The sequence below is a fragment of the Mastigoproctus giganteus genome, chromosome 2 (assembly GCF_048544385.1).
Source record: "Mastigoproctus giganteus isolate SK-2022 chromosome 2, ASM4854438v1, whole genome shotgun sequence".
In the NCBI taxonomy this organism is placed as follows: Eukaryota; Metazoa; Arthropoda; class Arachnida; order Uropygi; family Thelyphonidae; genus Mastigoproctus; species Mastigoproctus giganteus.
Window position 1 is genome coordinate 196,196,182 of NC_143576.1, and position 19,575 is coordinate 196,215,756.

A 19,575-nucleotide genomic window follows, 5' to 3' on the forward strand; every position below is an offset into this window, starting at 1 on the left:
ATTGATAAGAGATGAAAAAATGTCCACTGCATGGGTACAGCTGAAAAGATTGTTTGATTATGCAATTGTGAAATTTATATTTGTATATTTGTGTGGAATTAAATCTGTTTATGTGCCTAGATTGAGTTGCTATTTCCAGAAGTAATTAACCATGAAAGCTGCTTCAGGAGTTTTCCTCTTGTTTTTAATACTACTCTGCTAAGTAAAAAAAGAAAAATATAAAAGTTTTATCATGTACCTCCACATTCAAATTGAACAATTCTAATGATCTTGAAATCAGTGTGTTTGTGTGCATTTTTTTTTTTTTTTTTTGTTTTATTTTTTATTTGTTATGCTTTCGATGAGTGTACAGTTGCTTGCATTCTTTTTCTTTCAAGTAGCTTCAGTGGGTAATCTCTTTCATATATAATGACTTACATGCACAACAAAAAACAGCTTTAACGGAATACAGTCAAGAGAAAATATAATCAAATATACATTTTTCCAGCTATACTAACACTGGTCAATTCTCTCAACACTCACAGTTAAAGTAATGCCAAACTTGGCCACCAGTTCACACATGGTGCTCTATAACCAGCTTACTTTGCTGTAATTTGCAAGAGCAGTACATGCTAGGTTACAAAGAATTTAGTGAATAAGCAAAAACACTAAAAGAGAGAAATAGTACCCTTTGTTTGCATGAATTACAAATGTTAAACAGAAAATAATATCCCAAAATACAGATATTCTCTTTAGCAGATCTGTGCAAATACAAATGATAAAAACAAGTGATCTTATAACATACAGTTCATAGATTTCAAACAAGCTGCATGATTATTATAGCATCAAAAATGAAATGTAGCAATCTTTGTTATTCTATGCAACAAACTGATTGAACATTTCCAGTACAATTCTTATCTTTCTCATAGTGGCTAAATTAACATGTTAATTGATTACAATTCACAAAGTCTACCACAGTGAAATTAAAAATTCTTAACATTTTAAATGAAACAATACCAAAGATTCTGTCCAGTATAATAAGAATATCTGACTAAAAATTTCAGTTGATTAATATTGATATGTACTTATCTTGTTCAAGTATTCAAATCTGTTTAAATTGAGACATATTTTTGGTCCCTTGAACTGAACTTTAAATATTTAATAATAATATGTCCCATAAGTGCTAAGTGTAACCATTAACCATGAAGAAATGTTTATATAATCATGAAATATGCAATTTTTTTTATACTTAACAGCTTTAAGTTTTGTGACAGTACTAATAAAAGTTCTGTTTCAGCCAATGCTATATATATTTTACAAACTTGACTGTTAGCTGCTTGATTTACTGCAAAAATATAAAAATTAAAAACTAAGAACTCTTCCCCCCACCAATGAAGGTGCCTCTTTGCATGGCATTCATTATTCCACTAAAAGTTAAATAAAACAATAAGAGAAAGAAGTCAATATACATTAATGCAAGTAGATAATTTAACATTGAGGTGGATCCTTATTTTTGTTCTAAATTTAATTTTAAATTAAAGATTTACTGTGAAATGGTATGTATGATAATATTCAAATGGTACATGTGATAAAATATAAATTTGTATGCTGATATAACTTTATCTTTGAAATATCTCTGTATAAAACTTCTCTTATATTTGAAAATTTCAAATAAAAAGAGAAGTATCAAAACATGAACTGTTAATCATTTTAAACATGAATCTTAATCCCCGTGTTTGTTTCCTTTTAATTAAAGGCTTTAAATGATATTTTTTTAAATATAAATGATAGTGGTTCTTGCTGCATAAGTAAATTGATCTTGCCCTAATATATGAGGTGTGGCAATAAAGTTCCTGGACTGGTATAATAAAAAGAAAACAAAGTAAAGAAGTCAAAAATGTTTTTATTTTTTATTCAGAGTAATCACCACCTGATTAAATGCACTTATTACACTATTCTTAAAGTTTCTGAAAAGAGTCAGCAAAGGCATCCAAAGAAATGATGTTCAGCAGTTCAGTAGTTATGCTAAACCGAACATTCTGAAATCTCTTTCCTTTGAGGGCAGTTTTCACCTTGGGTAAAGGAAGAAGTCTACTGGTGCTAGATAGGAAGAGTATGGTTGAGCTGTACACTGCCATGTTTCATTAGAAATGTCTTTACAGTAAGTGTGGAATGGCTGGGGGGGCATTGCCCTGCAGCAAGAACCAGCTGCCTTTCTCTGAAAATTGTGGCCTCACCCAGGAAATGCACTTCAATAGTCTTCGAAGCATGTGTACGTAGAACGCAGAATTGACTCTCTCCCATTCAGGAAAATTCCTTTGTGGATCACACCCTATATGTCAAAAAACATGAACAGCATTGTCTTGATCCTGGACTTCTGTAAAAAAAAAAAAAACGTTTTGGGCCTTGGTAATGATTTTGAAGTCCATTGAATGCTGTGACGCTTTGACTCTGGGTTGTACTGAAATGCTCAATACACATCTCCAGTGTCAATACAGTCAAAGAAATTTGGATTTTTTTTTTTTTTTTGACAAGTCTGGATGAAGTCATTGCATGATGATACTCTTCATTGCTTCTTCTCATCCATGAAGCTTTGCAGTACAAATTTTGCACAGACCTTTGTTTTCCCTAGATCTTCATTCAGAATTTGACGAATCTTCTCATTCATATCCAACTCATCAGCCATCATTCTGAGGTCAGACGATCTCTTGCCACAATTTCCCAAACTTTTACAACTCTGTCCTTGTTTCAAGAGGTTGATGGATGCCCACTTCTTGGATCATCACAAATATTGTCATGTCCATTCTTTGAACTGCTTATACCATTCAAACACACTGGTACGACTTAACATTTCATTGCCGTAAACAGTTTTTAATAATATTTCATGTTTTTGTTGCAGGTTTACCCAATTTAAAGCAAAAGATATGAGATTTGTTTGTTGCTCCATTGCAAAATCATGACACAGAATGTTAATGCTACTAACAAAACTGATTATTACTTGGAACCTGTCAGCCTACTGGACAATCTTTGTACTACCATCTCTTTGAGGAAGTTTGAACTACAACATACCACTTCCATTTATTTTCAGACTCGTCGAACATGACTGCAACAGTACCAGCCAGGGAACTTTATTGCCTCACCTTGTGTGTTAAGGGAAAATTAAATAACAAATATTTGATTACTCTGAAGTAAATTTTTTCTAATTTTTCTTGTAAAGAAACAAAGCTGATATTCCAAACTGGACTTGTAGCTTACACCCACTAACTTATGCACTACCTTACATGCAGTACATAATACTTGTTATCAATTTAGTTGTTAAAACCAGGTCAGTTTAAAGGCATTTCTGTTTTTTGATCCTTTTTATTATTCCTGAGATGCACTACCTGATCTATAACTGTTAGAATTGTGTGATCTTTTTTATTTTTTATCTTTTTAATATTCCTTAGATGCACCACCTGATCTATCACTGTTAGAATTGTGTGCAGCTGTTCTGCTGAACTTTCGTGAATGGGATATTCTCTCTGAGTTAGAAACTAGACGTGAAGGATATCTTGAGGTATTTAGTTTCACTTCATGAAATGTTACTTTGATTGTATTCTAAAATCAGTTTATCATTTTTTTTTTTAAATAACATTATTTCTTACAAAAGCCAAAATTGAATGAATTCTCTGGATTTCTGATTTAGAAGTTGATGAAATTGAATAAACTAATAAAATAGATGTAAAGGATAATACTGCATCAAAATATGTAACAGAGTGCTTTTTTATTTTTTTAATTATATATATATTTTTTTTTTCACAATTGTTATCACAGTTTTATTTAAAATTTTTGACAAAGTAATTTCACTAATATTGGATAGTCGAGTCAAATTAATATTTAAAATCACATACTACAAAGTGTTCATCTTTACAAAACTTTAAAATTTAACAAAGAAACCTCTCTTAACAATGCCATTTATTGGCATTATTTGGAAACTCACTACACCAATAGCTTATATATTTTCGGAAAACTCACCCAGGGTAAAAAACTGCTTGTGTTCTAAGAACCTGAAACTGTAGGCTGTTATGCACATCCAGGAGCCTTCACATAAAAGGTTAAAAAGATTAAGGAGACTAGACTGAACCATATATGTGTTTAAAAAAAAAAAGAGGAAAAGTGGATTACTGTTGTTTTCTGGGTTAAAAAACTTGCAATTAAGGAGAGGTTACTATACTTCATTATTTTAAATGTTGGGTTCAGTTTATGGAAGGTAATGTAGATGCACGGCCTCCGTAGCCAAATGGTCAGGAGAATGAGTGCATTAGTACATGCTCTTTGAGTGGACCGGCGTTCAAGCCCCTGACTGCTAAATACAGTCAATCTACCAACCCGCACTGGACCAGCATGGCAGATTATGGTCCATTTCCCTCAACATGAATTGTTTGAGGAGACTTCCATCCTGCAGTGGATTGATAATGGCTGCTGCTTACCTTACCTTAATGTAGATGCTTAGGTTTTCAATGAAAATATTTTTTAATATGCAGTTCAGTCCGAAACTTCAATTTGAAACGACTAATATCACCATTAGCTTTTTCACATAAAATGTTATAAGCAGAAACTATTATTGGAGATAAGTATAATGTGATGGTCATTCGATTGAAAACTGCAAAACCAGCATAAAATGTATATTATAGAAAAATTGATGATAAACTCGATCCTGCCCTAATAGGCAGTGTCAAATTATTTATTGATATCTGTTGGTAACACTGAATATCCACACAACGCCATTTGTTGGCATTATTTGGAAACATTCAGTTTTCAAGGTGGGAGGCACCTTTGCAACCATGCACTAAGGTAACAATGCAGTCTATAATCCAGTTTTTGAATGCAAAAAATTTGGCAGGAATAAAATCCTGCCAAATTTTTTTAAAGATTTTTGGCTCATTATGGTGAATGTGCATGAGTCAATGGCAAGTTTACAAGTGGACAAATAAGTTTAAGAACAATATTGAAAATGTTGAGAATTTTTGACCAGGATAAGCACATCATGTTATGATACCAGAAGTCACAGCGGCAGTGGAAGGACTCATACATGGAAACTGTTGCATTACTATCAAAGAAATTGCCACATTGTGTAAGATTAGTGTTGGTTCAGTATATACTATCATTAGCAGGCAGTTGCATTTTCAAAAAGTGTGTGTATGCTTAATGGATTCCTCAGCATTTAACACTAGAATTGAAGGAACAATGACGTAATGTGCATTCTGTGCCTCTTGAAAGATATCAGTGCAAAAGGATGCCTTCTCAGAACAGTTACCAGGGATGAATGAATCCTGGATGCACTATTACACACCAGAAAACAATTTCTTAAGTTCAAATATACATGATCTCTTTTCTAATATCAGTGACATCCATTACTTTTACATTTTGCCAAGCTCCACATACATTTTCTGAAAGAATTTCAATTATCAGTTGTGTCTACCAATTGCTCATCTCATTTGGCCTGTGATTCCTTCTGCTTTAAAGGTATTTGTATATGTCTGCTGCAATAGTCCTTGTCATAGACTTTCCACTATGGAATTTCCTCTTTTTGATGTTATTTTGTCTGAAAATCTCCTTCCTTTATTCTCTCAGATTCATTTTTTCCTTATCATCCTCCTCCCAACTCTAAAAATCACTCAAAACTTTGATTTTCTTTTTTTGAAACAGGACTTTCTCCAGTCCAACTTTCAAACAAAGTAATTTTCCTTTGTGATTTTAATGTTTAAAATTCAGGCTGGCTTCAATTTCTACTTGTATGGATCCAACTTGAAGGGATTCTCAAGAATTTGCTATTACAAATGACCTCACACAACTTGTTCATTTACCTACCACAATGATGTTTTCCTCACTAACAGCTTTTCAAAGTGTGCAGATAATGTTACTTGTTCTCTGGGATCACATGACCTCTTCTTCTCTTGTCATTTGGCATTGCAGGGTATGAAATGGGATATCTGTATGGCTTCTGTTCATTTCCTTGGACTGCCTTAAAACAACAGTCCAAACAACTCCAAAAATGCAACATACTATTGTCATCAGTTTTCTGATGATAGTATAAGTTGCATTTTACCATCCAATTTGATGAATCCATTCTGCACAAATGGTTGCAACTTCAGACTCAAATACTGCTCTAAATTCTCATTTTTATTTGCACCATAGTTTTTCAATAAATGTGCTATGACTGTTCAAGATAAGATTATAGCATATCAACAATTGGCTCATATTCAAATCTCCAGCTTCATGAGCTACCAGCACTAAAGCTCACAACAGTTCAAACAAGTTATTAATAAATTCAAATGACTTTGAAAAGATTGAGCATAGAAAACATGCTTTTTGCTCAAGTGGTAGTCAAGCTTCTTGTCTCTTTCCAGAATTGTTAACTGCAACTATGTGATCATCTATACTTTCACCTTTGTTACTTCTAGAGTTTCCATCTCTTCAAAACCTGTGATGTAGAATAACTGGGGTGGGGTGGTGGGAGCGGAAGTGAAGGCAGTCCTAAAGCTTTTCACGTAAAATACACGCTTTCAGTTACTTTTTAACAAAATATTAATTTGTGAAATGTTATTTATTAGGAAAATAATTATTACAGGACTTTTTTGTGGTAAGTTTCAGTTTAGAACTTTGTTAGCCCCATAATTTAAAACTTTATAGTACATGATACAAATATTACATGCTATTTTTTAAGTTACATGCATTTAAAATAATTTCATCTCTTTCATGCAAACCAGTCAAAAAACACACCTCAACTAGTCAACATCCATTCACACTTCAACACCCGACTTGCTGAACTATCTTTTCTCCTTCCTCATTTATCGTAGTATTCTACCTCTTCTGTTCTTTTAACAACCTTCCTTCGTATGTATTTCCTGAAATTACAATGTACATGACTCAAGGTCAGTGTCAGCAAGTACTTTGTGTTCTCAACTTTAAACCCATATACAGTACCAGAGTACAATAAATGATAAGTTTCTAATTGCTGTTTTTGGGGTTACCATTAAACAAAATAAAAGTTCTTTAAAGTAGGGTCATGTTTAACCATAGTATTAAATATAATTTTATTTCATTTTACTCTGGACCTCATTTATTTCGTAAAAATCATTCTTATTTGTTTGTTCTAGTTGTCCAGTAGCCTTGCTGCAGTATCTCGTGATGTATATCTGAATAAAGGAAGTCGAGCAGCTTCAAGGGAACTCTGGGAACTTAGTAAGTATTTTATATGTTTGTGTGCATGCCTAAACTTTTTTTTCCCAAATAATGTAATGTATGTGCAATAAAATTTAATTTTATTAAAATTTAATAACAACAAGCAAATTTAATTTGCTTGTTGTTATGAAAAAGTTGTGACTTGTATGATATTACACAACTAGGTTTTTAGTTTATGCATTAAGTTTTTCAGTTGTATAATGATATTTAAGTCCTCACCTTTTTAACTCCTGGGCTTGGCTTGCAAGCAAAAGGCATTATTTAAGCAGTATTTCCTTACAGTTGTCTCATATGAATATTTATCAATATTGGATTGGATGAGCACTAAGACCAAGAAACAATTAAATTGAAGGCCTGAATTACTAAATGATCAATACAGTAGAAAGTATTGACCATGGAGCTGTTTTTTACCTCAGTGAAGTTCCACACATTTGAGTTGACCATTATTCAATTCCTCATGGCCACAAACGGTTAATGATAATGTGATGATAATATCTGAAACAACTCGTAAACTCTCCTAAGTGGCTGTGTGAATAACAACAAGGTTAGTCATTGATATGAAGAAGCATTCCTACAGGACATTTTTAAATTGCAGTTGTTGTTCTTGTGAAGTTCCCTGCCTATCAGTTATTGGTGTTATTAAAGGTAATCATTGCACAAAAACCAGGCTTGTTCAACATCAGCCTTAAAAAGAGAAGAAACCTGATTTCATTTAGATGTCTACCCAAACCATCCTTAAATTTACTTCTACAAGATTAGAACCAGAGTGCATGTCCTCTAGCTTGTGCTGCCTGAGAAAGATGATATCTCTATTAATTTACTCAAACCTGTCAAAACCTTTTTATACCTCAGTGAAATCCCATAAAAATAATTTGTCTCTAAACTTTGTATTTCACCATATTGAACTTTACCTGTATAGGAATACTTCTTATCTATCGAAGACTAATCTTGTTGCTCTTTTGCAGTCTTTTTAGCTTATACACATTCTTCTTGAAAGAGATTCCAAATCTACATATATAGTACTCAGTATTTGGCCTATCAAAGCATAATCGAATAATTACACTACCCGACAAAATTTTTTTTGTCATACCTCTGGAAAGAAAGTTGGTTATTTATTCTGAACAAAATTAATGTCCTGATTATAAAAATATCAATCTTTTACTTCTGTCACATCTACATCAAAAGATATAAGCATTTTTTAAATTCCTTGTTTTTATACAATATCAACTAGATAGTATGAATCAGAGCTGTAATACTCAATATGTTCTACGTTGATAATAATATTAGTAAATTAATAAGAGGAGTTTACCTCAATATAGTACGTGGAACACTTCCGTATGATACCCTCCAGAAATTAAAACGGAAAAAACGAAAAAATCGACAACTTACCGGTACATAAAAGTAAAATATAAATAATTAAATAATCAATTTAACACAATTCAAAATCAATTCAAAACAATTAAAATTCAAATTAACGCAATTAAAAGAATCTAACGAAAATATTCAAAACGATTTTCCTTCCTGAAGCTGACAATGCTTTTCGACCGACTGTCGTGATCACAGGAATGAAAATTACCGAATCAGGCTAAACCTGCAACTTAAATAGTGATTATGTGTCTTCGCGCATGCGCGTAAAGGTCCACGCATCGGAAATCAAATATGGCCGCCGAACATTAACAGAATTCTCGTGTAATTTAATTTCAACGGTTTCTGCAATTAATAGTCGCGTATAATTACGTTGAACGTTAAGTATTTTGGCCTCGTTAAATAAAAAAGTATGTTTTTCGTTAATGGCATGAAAGGCTAATTCTGACGCTGCTGAACGAGAAGCACGAACTGAGGCTTCGTGTTGATTTACACGGATATTAAGAGAAAACCGCGTCGAACCCTGATAAGACGAGTCGCAATCACCGCAAGAAATGTTGTATACTAGATCATTAATTTGTGTTGCGAACGCCGAAAGAACCGAGCGATTGTTCAGTATAGTGTGTAACTTCCGTATAGGCCTAGCTATAATTTTAAATTCGGTATCTTAAAAGAATCTGTTAAGCTGTTTGTGCCACTGTTCAACATATGGGACAGAAATAAAGTATTTTTTGATATTACTATTGTTGATTGGTGCAGTATTTTGTATCCTATCCTTAGCTTGTACCCTAATTCGATTTATTGTGTTAATGGGATAACCCCTGTTCAAGAATCTGCTAGTTAATATTTGTATTTCTGAGTCTAAAGCAGAATCCGTCGTTGAATATTTATAGGCATTTAGAAATTGATTAAAGATAATCGATCTTTTGTAGGTGAACGGGTGGTAGCTATTATAATGTAGAAGCATACCGGTGTTTGTGGGTTTTCGATAGATGCTAAATTGTATTTTGTTCGAGTCCCGGGTAAGCGTGAAATTTAGAAAGTTTAATGACTTAGTATCCGTATCTTCCCTTTCCAATGTAAATTTGAGTCTAGAATGAATATTATTAAACGAATGTAAAATGTCTTGGATAGTACTACTATCGGTAATAACTAGAACATCGTCTAAATACCTCCCATAGTATGTGATACGGGGACGAAAAGGTGTCAAATGTATCTGCTCAATCGTTGAGAGATAGATCTCTGACATTAAGCCACTCAGGCTCAAACCCATTGGTAATCCAAAAATTTGTTTGTACACCTTGTCTCGAAAGGTGATGTAGTTAGCCTCAACTAACGGTTTAATTAAGTGAAAAATTTCCTTAATAGGCAGTTTCGTATAATTAATCGGTGTCGAGTTTTTATTTAACATATCCCAAATAATATCTAATGTGTATTCAACGTTTACATTCGTATATAACGAGGTAACATTTAATGAGAATAAACTGTCATTGTCGCCAAGTCTACAGTCTTTAAGATTATTAAATAATGTATCGTAATTCTTAATCCCAAATTGTATAACCTGTCTAAAAGGTTTTATAATGTTATATACATGTGTGGCTAAGGCTGAAAATGCCGAGTTCCTGTAGGAAACAATAGGTCGAATCGGAAATCCAGGCTTGTGTAATTTTACCTGACCAAAAAGTGCAGGAATATTGTATGTTCTGGACTTCAATTCCTTCAACTGAATATACAACATGTATACAACATTTCTTGCGGTGATTGCGACTCATCTTATCAGGGTTCGACGCGGTTTTCTCTTAATATCCGTGTAAATCAACACGAAGCCTCAGTTCGTGCTTCTCGTTCAGCAGCATCAGAATTAGCCTTTCATGCCATTAACGAAAAACATACTTTTTTATTTAACGAGGCCAAAATACTTAACGTTCAACGTAATTATACGCGACTATTAATTGCAGAAACCGTTGAAATTAAATTACACGAGAATTCTGTTAATGTTCGGCGGCCATATTTGATTTCCGATGCGTGGACCTTTACGCGCATGCGCGAAGACACATAATCACTATTTAAGTTGCAGGTTTAGCCTGATTCGGTAATTTTCATTCCTGTGATCACGACAGTCGGTCGAAAAGCATTGTCAGCTTCAGGAAGGAAAATCGTTTTGAATATTTTCGTTAGATTCTTTTAATTGCGTTAATTTGAATTTTAATTATTTTGAATTGATTTTGAATTGTGTTAAATTGATTATTTAATTATTTATATTTTACTTTTATGTACCGGTAAGTTGTCGATTTTTTCGTTTTTTCTGTTTTAATTTCTGGAGGGTATCATACGGAAGTGTTCCACGTACTATATTGAGGTAAACTCCTCTTATTAATTTACCAATATTATTATCAACGTAGAACATATTGAGTATTACAGCTCTGATTCATACTATCTAATTAATTTTCAAACTTTTATTGACTATTTCATTCACTTCCTGTCTCTCCAGTAGTATACAATCGATACACACAATTATGGGAGATTTTTTGAATGGCTTGGTACAAAATTACATTAAATCTACACCAAGGTACTCGGCCCAAAGTTACCATATTTCTTTCCTAAAATATTGCCTTCAAAACAACATCGTTCCGAAGTTTGCCAGGGTGAATTTAAATCGAAAAATTTCAGGCATAAAACAACTATCACTGGCGACATCACGTAATATTGTTAAGCTTGCCTTAAAATCTCGATATTCGGATAAACAAAAATACCTTTCCCAGGTTAGGAAGCTTCGCGATAAATTAAAAAATTATCTACATCCGAACGATTGGTCTGTATTGAAGACCTCCATAGATTTGCGACGGGAAGCACAAGCCTCAGAAATAAAAAACAGACACGTTAATAAGTTGCAAACATTATCGAATAGTTCAAGACACGTTCATGCGAATTCTAACACATTGTCGCGAGCTTGCGACCAAGTTCACACGAGTTGGGTGACATCCCCCCCACAGACACATAACGCACTACCACAGAATATGTCGGCTAGTTCACGAACACCCCCTCACCCAGTATCCAACGAACCGACATATCAACAGGTTACAAATCTTTCCTCGTGTACACTATCGCAGAACCAGATTTCACTTTTATCCAAAGGATTAAATTATAATTTACCACCTCGAAAGCTGCCAAAAAAAAAAAAAAAAAACAATGCCAAAAAAACAATGCGTAATTGATATTGAATTTGGACTTCGTAGTGTTCCACAAAAAGATGTATTTATTCAACAAGTTAACCAAGTAGTGAATAACATAAAAGAAACGCGACTTCCTAAATTGAATACACATGACAGTTCAGCTTTACGAGAACTTCGAGAAAATAAGGACATTATTATACAGAGGGCAGATAAAGGAGATACAGTGGTAATACTAGATAAACATGATTATATTAATAAGTTAGATTCAGTTGTATCTGATACCTCCACTTATTGTGAAGTGGACCCGACACTGTTTACCAATTTGGTAAATCAATACAATAAAACAACCACATATCGTAAAAACGACTACATTACTATGGTTCAGTTGAAGGAATTGAAGTCCAGAACATACAATATTCCTGCACTTTTTGGTCAGGTAAAATTACACAAGCCTGGATTTCCGATTCGACCTATTGTTTCCTACAGGACCTCGGCATTTTCAGCCTTAGCCACACATGTATATAACATTATAAAACCTTTTAGACAGGTTATACAATTTGGGATTAAGAATTACGATACATTATTTAATAATCTTAAAGACTGTAGACTCGGCGACAATGACAATTTATTCTCATTAGATGTTACCTCATTATATACGAATGTAAACGTTGAATACACATTAGATATTATTTGGGATATGTTAAATAAAAACTCGACACCGATTAATTATACGAAGCTGCCTATAAAGGAGATTTTTCACTTAATTAAACTATTAGTCGAGGCTAACTACATCACCTTTCGAGACAAGGTGTACAAACAAATTTTTGGATTACCAATGGGTTTGAGCCTGAGTGGCTTAATGTCAGAGATCTATCTCTCAACGATTGAGCAGATACATTTGACACCTTTTCGTCCCCGTATCACATACTATGGGAGGTATTTAGACGATGTTCTAGTTATTACCGATAGTAGTACTATCCAAGACATTTTACATTCGTTTAATAATATTCATTCTAGACTCAAATTTACATTGGAAAGGGAAGATACGGATACTAAGTCATTAAACTTTCTAAATTTCACGCTTACCCGGGACTCGAAAAAAATACAATTTAGCATCTATCGAAAACCCACAAACACCGGTATGCTTCTACATTATAATAGCTACCACCCGTTCACTTACAAAAGATCGATTATCTTTAATCAATTTCTAAATGCCTATAAATATTCAACGACGGATTCTGCTTTAGACTCAGAAATACAAATATTAACTAGCAGATTCTTGAACAGGGGTTATCCCATTAACACAATAAATCGAATTAGGGTACAAGCTAAGGATAGGATACAAAATACTGCACCAATCAACAATAGTAATATCAAAAAATACTTTATTTCTGTCCCATATGTTGAACAGTGGCACAAACAGCTTAACAGATTCTTTAAAGATACCGAATTTAAAATTATAGCTAGGCCTATACGGAAGTTACACACTATACTGAACAATCGCTCGGTTCTTTCGGCGTTCGCAACACAAATTAATGATCTAGTATACAACATTTCTTGCGGTGATTGCGACTCGTCTTATAGGGTTCGACGCGGTTTTCTCTTAATATCCGTGTAAATCAACACGAAGCCTCAGTTCGTGCTTCTCGTTCAGCAGCGTCAGAATTAGCCTTTCATGCCATTAACGAAAAACATACTTTTTTATTTAACGAGGCCAAAATACTTAACGTTCAACGTAATTATACACGACTATTAATTGCAGAAACCGTTGAAATTAAATTACACGAGAATTCTGTTAATGTTCGGCGGCCATATTTGATTTCCGATGCGTGGACCTTTACGCGCATGCGCGAAGACACATAATCACTATTTAAGTTGCAGGTTTAGCCTGATTCGGTAATTTTCATTCCTGTGATCACGACAGTTGGTCGAAAAGCATTGTCAGCTTCAGGAAGGAAAATCGTTTTGAATATTTTCGTTAGATTCTTTTAATTGCGTTAATTTGAATTTTAATTGTTTTGAATTGATTTTGAATTGTGTTAAATTGATTATTTAATTATTTATATTTTACTTTTATGTACCGGTAAGTTGTAGATTTTTTCGTTTTTTCCGTTTTAATTTCTGGAGGGTATCATACGGAAGTGTTCCACGTACTATATTGAGGTAAACTCCTCTTATTAATTTACTAATACAATATCAACATACATGAGCTGACCGGGCTTACCAGGTGGGCAAAGTGCCTGCCTAGCAACCCAAAGGTTGCAGGTTTAAATCCTGCCTCGGGCTTGGATCAGAGTAAAATGCAAAACCCTTGGGAGGTGCATTATGGCCACAGAAGCCGATGCACCAATAACTAACAAAAAAAAAAAAAAAAAAAAAGCATACATGATTGTAATTATTACACACAATATATATTACTTAGACATGTTTCCCGCTCAATGATTTCCTTTTATACTCCCGATTGCTTTCCCATTTAAGGAACCACCAGTAATCTTCCATCATGGCAAAGTCCCAGCAACCTTGGTATTTTTCCATTGCAGATACGTCCTGGTGGAAGCGCTCTTCTTGTTTATCACTGACATCTGCTTAGTTTTCAGGAAAGAAATCCAGATGGGAATGAAGGAAATGCATTTTCAATGACATTCGGCACCCCATGTTCTTGTAACATTTCAGTAAGTTTGTCACCAGTCGCTCATAGTTCTCTTCTTTTCTCTTTCCGAGGAATCCATGTACCACAGTCTTGAAAGTTCTCCATGCAGCCAGTTCAACATCATTCAGGTTTCTTTGAAATTCTTCATCTTTTAGGAGCTTTCTTATTTGAGGACCTATGAAAATTCCTTCCTTCAGCTTTGCATGAGATAAATTTGGAAACATTTTCAGTAAATATGCGAATCCTCTGCTTTCTTTATGTAGTACCTTAGTGAAATTCTTAATCAGTCCAAGCTTGATGTGTAAAGGGAGAAGAAAAATCTTTTTGGTTTTTCTTCCCCCTTGTTGTTCCACTGGTTGATCCACATTTGTGGATCAACCAATGGAACATACTTTACATTACTTTTGCCCGGAATATATTCATCTCTCTTGTTTAAGTGTTGTATAACTTAATGTTTAGCTGTTGCACGACTATCCCATAAACACAGGAAACAACAGTATTTAGTGAAACCACCTTGCAACCCAAAAAACAGTCCAATCACTTTGAGATCACAACAAATATTCCAACCATAGTCATTGTAACGTATAGCAGCAAGAATCTGGGACATACTATTGTAAGCATTGACTCATCAATGAACAAACTTCATTCAGAGGTATTGTGATCAATGTTCAGTTTGTGCATAAGACCAACAACATCTTTGCAGACACACATGTTGTTTTCCAATTCAAAATATCTTGAAACCTCTTCATTTTGCTTATGGTATATTGTAATGTTTGTACATTTGGCGAATAAGTTCCACTGTTGTAGTCTGGATCCAAGTAATTCAGCCTTCTCTTTGGGTAAGCCCAAGTCTCTGATCAAGTCGCTTAATTCTTCTTGTTCAGTGTAGTGTGGGGCCTTTTCTTTTTCTGGCTCATAGTCCAAATCATGTGAAGTAGTTGGTTCCAGGACATCTGGAAAAACGATTTCTTCTGTACGTTCATCATTACTTCCAATACCCCAAGATTTTGGTGGCACAGGTACTGGCAGTTCTTTACCATGTGGCACTGGCCTAATTGCTGATGGAATAATTGGATATTTGATGCAGTGCTCGCTCTTTTTGGAAATACCATTTATTTTTGTGATGCAGAAATAGCAGTCGTCGAAATGATTCTTAGGCTCGTGCCACACCATAGGGACAGCAAAAGGTAATGCTCTCAGCTTGCCATATAACCACAGCCTTAAGTTCGTTGTACAAGTAATACAACAGATATGTAGAGCCCATTTTTTTTCTTGGTCACTGATCTTGCAGCCAAAGTACAATGAATATTCAACTTTTGTGACATTGTATATTTTCTTCCTCTGAGTTTTTGGGGTCAAGTGTCCACAAACTTAGCAGAAGTTGTCTGGGTGATTGATGCAAGTTCAGTGCTTTGTCTTCTCCATTTTAACAATGCATTAACCTAAAAACAGTAAAAACAATTGGTAAATTTGAACAGAAGGTGAATTCTTGTAGTGTAGTTTATCATACACTATATATTGAACAGCTGAATGGTGTGATAAAATTAACAAAAATACTGACTTGTCTGGAAAAGTGCATCAAAATAAAAATATACTATATTGCAATATTAGTAAATTAATAAGAGGAGTTTACCTCAATATAGTACGTGGAACACTTCCATATGATACCCTCCAGAAATTAAAACGGAAAAAACGAAAAAATCGACAACTTACCGGTACATTAAAGTAAAATATAAATAATTAAATAATCAATTTAACACAATTCAAAATCAATTTAAAACAATTAAAATTCAGGACCAGATTTCACTTTTATCCAAAGGATTAAATTATAATTTACCACCTCGAAAGCTGCCAAAAAAACAATGCGTAATTGATATTGAATTTGGACTTCGTAATGTTCCACAAAAAGATGTATTTATTCAACAAGTTAACCAAGTAGTGAATAACATAAAAGAAACGCGACTTCCTAAATTGAATACACATGACAGTTCAGCTTTACGAGAACTTCGAGAAAATAAGGACATTATTATACAGAGGGCAGATAAAGGAGATACAGTGGTAATACTAGATAAACATGATTTATATTAATAAGTTAGATTCAGTTGTGTCTGATACCTCCACTTATCGTGAAGTGGACCCGGCACTGTTTACCAATTTGGTAAATCAATAAATACAATAAAACGTTAACCACATACCATAAAAACGACTACATTACTATGGTTCAGTTGAAGGAATTGAAGTCCAGAACATACAATATTCCTGCACTTTTTGGTCAGGTAAAATTACACAAGCCTGGATTTCCGATTCGACCTATTGTTTCCTACAGGAACTCGGCATTTTCAGCCTTAGCCACACATGTATATAACATTATAAAACCCTTTAGACAGGTTATACAATTTGGGATTAAGAATTACGATACATTATTTAATAATCTTAAAGACTGTAGACTTGGCGACAATGACAGTTTATTCTCATTAAATGTTACCTCGTTATATACGAATGTAAACGTTGAATACACATTAGATATTATTTGGGATATGTTAAATAAAAACTCGACACCGATTAATTATACGAAACTGCCTATTAAGGAAATTTTTCACTTAATTAAACTGTTAGTCGAGGCTAACTACATCACCTTTCGAGACAAGGTGTACAAACAAATTTTTGGATTACCAATGGGTTTGAGCCTGAGTGGCTTAATGTCAGAGATCTATCTCTCAACCATTGAGCAGATACATTTGACACCTTTTCATCCCCGTATCACATACTATGGGAGGTATTTAGACGATGTTCTAGTTATTACCGATAGTAGTACTATCCAAGACATTTTACATTCGTTTAATAATATTCATTCTAGACTCAAATTTACATTGGAAAGGGAAGATACGGATACTAAGTCATTAAACTTTCTAAATTTCATGCTTACCCGGGACTCGAAAAAAATACAATTTAGCATCTATCGAAAACCCACAAACACCGGTATGCTTCTACATTATAATAGCTACCACCCGTTCACCTACAAAAGATCGATTATCTTTAATCAATTTCTAAATGCCTATAAATATTCAACGACGGATTCTGCTTTGGACTCAGAAATACAAATATTAACTAGCAGATTCTTGAACAGGGGTTATCCCATTAACACAATAAATCGAATTAGGGTACAAGCTAAGGATAGGATACAAAATACTACACCAATCAACAATGGTAATATCAAAAAATACTTTATTTCTGTCCCATATGTTGAACAATGGCACAAACAGCTTAACAGATTCTTTAAAGATACCAAATTTAAAATTATAGCTAGGCCTATACGGAAGTTACGCACTATACTGAACAATCGCTCGGTTCTTTCGGCGTTCGCAACACAAATTAATGATCTAGTATACAACATTTCTTGCGGTGATTGCGACTCGTCTTATAGGGTTCGACGCGGTTTTCTCTTAATATCCGTGTAAATCAACACGAAGCCTCAGTTCGTGCTTCTCGTTCAGCAGCGTCAGAATTAGCCTTTCATGCCATTAACGAAAAACATACTTTTTTATTTAACGAGGCCAAAATACTTAACGTTCAACGTAATTATACGCGACTATTAATTGCAGAAACCGTTGAAATTAAATTACACGAGAACTCTGTTAATATTCGGCGGCCATATTTGATCTCCAATGCGTGGACCTTTACGCGCATGCGTGAAGACATATAATCACTATTTAAGTTGCAGGTTTAGCCTGATTCGGTAATTTTCATTCCTGTGATCACGTCGAAAAGCATTGTCAGCTTCAGGAAGGAAAATTCGTTTTGAATATTTTCGTTAGATTCTTTTAATTGCGTTAATTTGAATTTTAATTGTTTTAAATTGATTTTGAATTGTGTTAAATTGATTATTTAATTATTTATATTTTACTTTAATTATTTAATTATTTATATTTTACTTTAATGTACCGGTAAGTTGTCGATTTTTTCGTTTTTTCCGTTTTAATTTCTGGAGGGTATCATACGGAAGTGTTCCACGTACTATATTGAGGTAAACTCCTCTTAGTAATTTACTAATATTATTATCAACGTAGAACATATTGAGTGTTACAGCTCTGTTTCATACTATCTAACTATATTGCAATAACAGTAATGATGTACTTGCTTAACTTTTAGCCCAATGAACAAAACCAACCAAAAGTTAATAAGTTTAAAAATTGTATTTCAAACAGTAATGATATCTTTGTACAGAATCTGGTTATCTCTCTATATCTTAAAACTGAGACATGATGGGAAATTTTTATGATTGATTTTAAATTCTATACATAAAACTTGACCAGAAACTACCATTGATTTGCTAGAGGTAAAAATCATGTTCGGTAGTGTTATCCCTTTATCACCATGCTAGGAAATTTTCTGTATAAATATTCCAGTTTATACCAGATTGCAAAATTACTCCGAGTCTTTTTCATTATTAAGTGTCTTAAGTTTGTTGTTTTCCAAGAAATAAAATTATCTGGAATTACTACTCCAAATGTAAATCTTTCATTTACCAATATTGTGCTTTAATTGTCATTTAATAACTGAATAATTTATGTAGATCTTATTAAAGGGCATACTTTACTGTTATTTACTATTGTCACCAAATTTGATAAAGCCTTCACCAGTGTCATTAAAAAATATCAAAAACAGTGGACCTGGGGTGGAATACTATGAAACTCCACTTATGATTCCATCCACTCAGAGCAGCAGATTCCACCCACTGCTCTGATAGGATATATCCACCCACTGCTCTGATAGGATATAAATAGTGGATAGAATATAAATAGCTACAAGCTATTTATATTCACCATTTTCTCCTGTAGTTTATTTAACATTTTGTATTGTAGTACCTTCTCACCAATATACTGTCCAGGTGTTAAAAGGCATTCATGATGAACAGTATCATCATGAATGCCTTTTGGTAATACCTTACCAAAGATATAAATGCACTATCATTATATCAATTATTCTCTGGCTCACTATGGCCATAGTTGCTGAAGTGCCTAACAAATCCCCAAACAAACAGTTATTCTCTGCATCCACTTCTTGGATTAATTCTGATTAGTCTGATAAGTTATTGAGCTTGTGTGACGAGCTCAATAATAGTGGTTACCAGCCAAAAGGACCTCACTGTCTGTTTTGATCCAAAGCTGAGATTTGATGCATACA

The 19,575-nt window shown here is 33.7% G+C and overlaps 1 protein-coding gene across 1 annotated transcript in view; it reads left to right on the forward strand.

Annotated features, from left to right (window-relative positions):
* The window catches only part of IntS8 (integrator complex subunit 8), a 232,475-nt gene that overhangs the window by 150,305 nt on the left and 62,595 nt on the right, over positions 1-19,575 (forward strand). Inside the window, exons 17-18 of the mRNA XM_090368890.1 lie at positions 3,426-3,535; positions 7,119-7,203. Of these exons, the coding sequence (XP_090225016.1) occupies positions 3,426-3,535; positions 7,119-7,203 (195 nt within the window). The remainder of the gene's footprint in view (positions 1-3,425; positions 3,536-7,118; positions 7,204-19,575) is intronic.